Source organism: Pantherophis guttatus, chromosome 6 (assembly GCF_059756535.1).
Source record: "Pantherophis guttatus breed Tessera chromosome 6, ASM5975653v1, whole genome shotgun sequence".
NCBI lineage: Eukaryota > Metazoa > Chordata > Lepidosauria > Squamata > Colubridae > Pantherophis > Pantherophis guttatus.
In genome coordinates, this window is record NC_142068.1 from 65,792,774 (window position 1) to 65,798,773 (window position 6,000).

Below are 6,000 nucleotides of genomic sequence, written 5' to 3' on the forward strand. Positions count from 1 at the left end.
CATTCATAGCTTTTCCAGCTGGCTTCCGACAAGCAAAGTCAATTGGCAAAACTGGATTTGCTTAATAATCATATGATCCACTGAACAATTGTGGCCATAAAGGTTGTAAAATCAGGCACAACTCATTTAACAAGTATCTTGCTTAGCAACAGAAATTCTGGTCCATTTGTGGTAGTAAATCGAGGATTACCTGTAGTATGTGAAACTCGATATGGTTCAAAGTATTCAGAGGATTCTATATATAAAACTGAACAAAAATCCATTTTAAAAAGCGCTTTAAGACTTGTTTCAATTCAAGACTTGGAAGATGGCCTTGTGATTTGCTATTGATATGTGGAAAAAGAGAAAGAAGTAAGTTTCTTCTCACTGCACAACTGGTTGATTTAAAAAATGTTCCTCAGTATTAAAAAAGGGTATGGTACAGATAGCGCTCAACTTATGACTGGAATTGAACCTGGAGTTATGTTTGTAATTCATGATGACTACATGACAGTAACTCATTTTATGACCTTTTTTGCGACAGCTGTTAAATGAACGCCAATAGTTTCTAAGTGAACCTGTTTTCCCAAATGGGAATTTTTTGGAGAAAACTGGAAGTAAATGCAAAAACCACTAAAAATCATGGTCACCCGACTGCAGAATGTGGCAATCAGCCATAAACCTAAGCTGGTTGCTAAGCGACCAAAATGCAATGGTGTGACTGCAAGGAGGTGCAGCTGTTATAACTTTGAAAGTAACTCTGGGGTGTCTAAGTGACCAGTCATTAAGAGAGGATTACCCATAGGTGGTTAAGAATGATAATTTCATATAAATATACAGTAGTTCCATTATATAACATAGAATGATTATCACTGATTTAAGTAATTAGTCAACTCAGCCTAGTATTATCAACTGACTACTAACAGTAAGATAGATTTTTTTTTCAGCCCTGTCAAGAAATGCCAGAGGTAAAACCAGTTTTGTCACTAAAATATGGCTCTGCAAATTTAAGACTTTACCATATCCTAAAAATATGCTAAAGTTTGATCAAATGCACTTTAATATGGAAATATATCCTGTTGAACCCAGCAAGAGTTTCATTCAAGTAAAATGAAAAGAATTGAGCTATAATAAAAGTATGATCATAGTTTTTGTTGCTGCAAGAGTTCTTAGATTAAGCACATTTCTCAACAACCGAGTTTATTTATTTATTTATTTATTTAATTAATTAATTAATTAATTAATTAATTTTTATACCGCCCTTCTCCCGAAGGACTCAGGGCGGTGTACAGCCAAAATAAAAACCAACAATATAAAAGTTAAAAAAAATTTAAAATTATTAAATAGTTTGGCCAATCATCTAAAATAAAATAACCCATTCCAATAAAATTTTAGGCCAGCCCTGCTTGATGGAATAATAGCATTTTAAGGGCACGGCGAAAGCTACGGAGGTCGGAAATCCAACGAATCTCCGGGGGCAGCTCGTTCCAGAGGGCAGGTGCCCCCACAGAGAAGGCTCTCCCCCTGGGGGTCGCCAGTCGACACTGTCTAACCAACTGTACCCTGAGGAGACCCTCTCTGTGGGAGCGTACTGGTCGGTGGGTGGCTATCGGAGGCAGAAGGCGGTCTCGTAAATATCCAGGTCCTATGCCATGGAGCGCTTTAAAGGTGGCAACCAACACCTTGAATCGCACCCGGAAGACCACTGGGAGCCAGTGCAGCTCGCACAGGAACAGTGTTACATGGGAGCACCGAGTCGCTCCCATAATCACCCGCGCAGCCGCATTTTGGACCAGCTGGAGCCTCCGGGTGCTCTTCAAGGAGAGCCCCATGTAGAGAGTGTTACAGTAGTCCAGACGGGAAGTGATGAGGGCATGAGTGACTATGCGCAAGGCGTCCCAGTCCAGAAAGGGATGCAACTGGTGGATCAGGCGAACCTGATAAAAAGCCCCCCTGGCCACAGCCATTAGATGGTCTTCTAAAGACAGCTGTGAGTTTAATATTTCCATGGCTGTACTGGTAACTAAGGAAGTTCATAGTCCAATATCTTACTGGAATCTAACCTGTTCTTGCTGCAAGAAACTAACTGCACAATCCCAGATATTAAAATGTCCAGTGGGATTTATTTCTAAGAAAGTTGGCATTGGAATGTATCATAGTAAAGTAACATCCCCATATTTGGCTGTAGCACCCATATTCTGGAATTTGCCCCGATAAATATAAATATCCTATCTTCACTAAAGCTTAAGCCTATGATTAATTTTATTTGCCATGGAATTTTGGAAACCCATGGTGATATAATCAAAGCAATAATGGCCATTATTATATGCAGGGTTGTCCTGCACAATTATCCAGGATAGTAGCCTGCACAAAAGTACTCAGCAATGTCCTGATGGTACTTTGGGCCTCTCTTCTGCCTTGGCAATGAAACAGAATAGGACTTTTGGCCACACTGAGAGTTCAGAGCAGAGAAGAAATGGGCCGGGAAAGTCTCCTTTAGTTCCAGTTCTAAGCAGCAAAAGATTCATTGGTCTTCTTCAATCTAACAAGACCAATGAATTGACCCCAAAGGAGCTAGTCTTCATTGCTTCCCACTATCTCTCTCCTGCTTCTCCTGCAATCAACAACAACAACAGAAACGGGGAAGACGAATTCTTGTCACCTCTTTTCCCCCCTGTCTGCCATTGATGACTTTGAAACAGGAAGAAAATAGGAGGTGAAATAGGCGTCCTCACTCTTTCCTGAGGGACTGCAGGCTTTGCAACCGTCTCTCCTAGCTGCCTTGTGAAGCCAGAGGAAATGTCCCTGTCCTTATACACACTTGGAGGAATCCAGAGAGCAGAGCCTCTTCTGGCAGCTTAAAATATATTGTAGCTTTAAAAAAAATGTATTCCTGAAGTCTGGGACGGGAGGGTCCAAAGATAATTCCACCACCACGTATATGTTTAAAATGCACCTCCAGTATAGATTTCTCATTGTAGCACTGAAGACAGCTGGGAGGTGCTTGCCCCTGTCCTACAGGGAAGCCTACACAGTACTGCACTTCAAGGTTTTAGGGCTGCAGAGCTAAAGTCATGTCCAGAGGTATACCAGTGCCCGTTCTTCTATCCAATTGAAAAGGAAATCAGTTAGTGGCTAGAGACCCAGAGGATGCAGGAACATCTGAGTTGGCATGCTTGTGCCAACAGAGAAGTGGAAATACATTATAATTAAAGCTGAAGGAGAAATAACAGGTGGAGGCTACCTTTGTGGTGGGTCAGGATGGGTTGGGCACATCATTGTGTATTCATGTTCTCAACAGTTAGTGGTTTTCTTCATGTCGGGGCAAGTAGGAAGTGTGGGGCAGCTCTTAATTTTTGCATTTTATTATTTCATCACCCTAGACTAGAGACACACTGCATTCCACTCCATGAGATCTAGATACACAGGAGTTTAAGTAAGTAGAAGAATAAATATTAGCAACAATACTGAGCAGAATTCATAATTGAAGCTTTCTTGGCCAAAGGCAATTGAGGGTCCATTATTTCACGCTGACATGAGAATGGCAGAGAGCCAGGTTTATCTATCCAAGTTTGCAACTGCGTAGTATTGTTTGAGGCACAACCGAAAATAAGATGGTCATGTTATGTTAATTTGATCATTAGGTGTCGTGTGGGGGTTGTTTATTCATATCTGAATCTTTGCCACCACAGGTTGAGCATTTGGAGGAGGAGCTTGCTGAATTGAAGAAGGACCTTCACAAGGAGTATCGTTTCACCGCTTTTACAGGCGAGCTGCTTCCTACAGCAAATAATCTCCTGCCCACAAATATATTTTCTAAAATGACATTTTAAGTGGATGAAAGACTGTCTCTCAAGCAGCAGCCTCTCACTAGTTGTTTTTCAGGGGAATCGGTTTTTTAAAAAGACTTTATAAAACTATGTATTCCCTCTTTATTGTTGATTATGTTTTTACTTCATAAAGTTAGAATTTAATATATGTCCTAAGGCTTTGGAATACCTTATACCGTAGTAGTTGCAGTGTGGGTTTAAGGACAATGTGGTTGCATTTTGTTTTTGTTTTTTTTCCTATCTTCTCAGAATTCTTTTGTGAAGGTATGTTTCATAATTTAATATGTATTAATGAGTCTTAGCAGAAATAGAAAAGTTTTTAATGTAATTGCCTATTGTGCTAATTCTGGTATAGTAACCTCAGGAATCAAATAACAACCCTTCTTGATGAAGGTTTTTGGGAATGGGAGGTGATCAACTTGGCATTTCATCACTCCTAAACCAATGGATCCCTCCCTGCCCCCCCGCCCCCCCCCAAAAAAAACTGATTGAGAAGATTTAGAGTGATATTTCACTCATTAGCATCTGTGTGCCTTAGCTGAGAGGCCTATTTTCCAAGTTAAGATAATGTTTGGCTTCAAAGTTTCTAACCATTTATCAGATTTTATTTTTGTGCCCTCAAAAGTGATAAAACTTGTCTCTGAACTCGGATCCTCAAGGATTCTGTTATTACAGAAATGTCAAGGCTGATAGAAAGCTACACACTGAACTTGAGGAGCTATGGGTAGAAAACAAATCTCCCTGAAGCAATTATTCATCAAATGCATTTTATCATATTAAGCAAATAACTTTAACTGAGAACCATTGCTAGTGTCTCCATGTGTGATGTTTGGAATCATTTAAGGAATGCAGATACTTTACTTAAATACCAAGAAATCAGTAGCAAAGTGGTCAAGAGTAAAGAGACTGCTCTGATCTTTATGTATTTCTTTAATTGATTTATGTAACCACCCACTCATCATATAACTCAGCCTCCTTAGATTTAAACAATCTGTTAAAGACAGGATATGACTGTACCAGCTGTATTTCTCTTGATACAATAAACAGCTGATGTTTCTTCTCTGTTTCCGAGTCCTGTCTCTGATTAGTGTTTGGCTGGGGGCAAAATAACATTTTCAGATGAAGTGCACTTTCTAGCAGGCTTGCATTATGGTGGTACTAATACTAGCCATCTGTGGTTGTATTCTATCCACATAATGAAAAGGAGAGATGATAACGCTGAACTTCCAGGGGGAAGAACTTTTTTTAATGTTCAGAATAGCTGGAAGTAGCAGGAACAGGAATTACGCTTTATTCATAACTCCAGAAAAATGTATGATTAGCACTGACTAGCCATCTTCAAAATGAAACTAACATGGCTTGTTCAGTTTCACTGCTTTATTGCAAAGCCTTCCTGAACTGTCCTTGTTCCACACTCAGTTTGTGAATGTTTGTACTTAAATGGTGCAGATGGAATATTCTGTATTACATTGCTTGCTTTCTTCTCTCTCCATGGATTTTTTTCTGATGAGGTAGGGAATTTCCCCAAATAATTACCTAGGTCATAGGAATTGTTCCAAAATGAGCAAAATTCTTTCTATATCAATATGGTGCTCTTCAGATATATTACATTACCAGTCACTAATTTCTTGACCATGAGGCTTAGACTTGAGGTGAGAGGCAGTCCAATATATCTGAAAGACGTACAATTGCTACATTTCAACAGAGGTCCCTTTGCAGAATTTTTTTCCCTTCCACTACAACTTTGCTACGATTACAACATTTTCATATAGCCCATTCAAGTGAATCTGTAATGATTTGTTTTAAATGATTTTTTGGTAGCCTCTGTCTATTATTTGTCATATTTTTTGCTCTTTTAGATCTTTTCACATATGGAACTACCAAATTTTGTGATCTCACGTTTATTTAGAAGTGTTCTGGCCTACGCTTCCTGAGTCACTAAAACACGAGTATTCCCAAAAACCTCTTTTATTGCAACAGCTGTGAATTCTGTTCATTCACAGATAAGTCCCAAATAGTTGTAAAGAGTCCTTTGGGATAAGGCTGATAATCACCCACTTTTATCTCCCTTGACACGCTGCCAAAGACCTAACTGGCAAAACCACACGGAGTCCAGAATCAAACAGAGCTTCAGACTTTAAACTGAACAGAATTAACAACATTGCTTCCTGAAAAGGCCCATGTGCCTTTG

At 39.5% G+C, this 6,000-nt stretch overlaps 1 protein-coding gene across 4 annotated transcripts in view; it reads left to right on the plus strand.

Moving 5' to 3' along the window:
• Positions 1-4,873, plus strand: part of LRRC27 (leucine rich repeat containing 27) — a 75,102-nt gene extending 70,229 nt beyond the window's left edge. For 3 of the 4 annotated variants that reach the window (XM_087871681.1, XM_087871680.1, XM_060682911.2), the window contains exon 11: positions 3,672-4,873. In XM_087871681.1, the coding sequence (XP_087727807.1) occupies positions 3,672-3,812 (141 nt within the window). In that variant the 3' untranslated portion in view covers positions 3,813-4,873. The remainder of the gene's footprint in view (positions 1-3,671) is intronic. The other variant, XM_060682910.2, reaches the window with a different exon arrangement.
• The last annotated feature ends 1,127 nt before the right edge of the window (positions 4,874-6,000 follow it).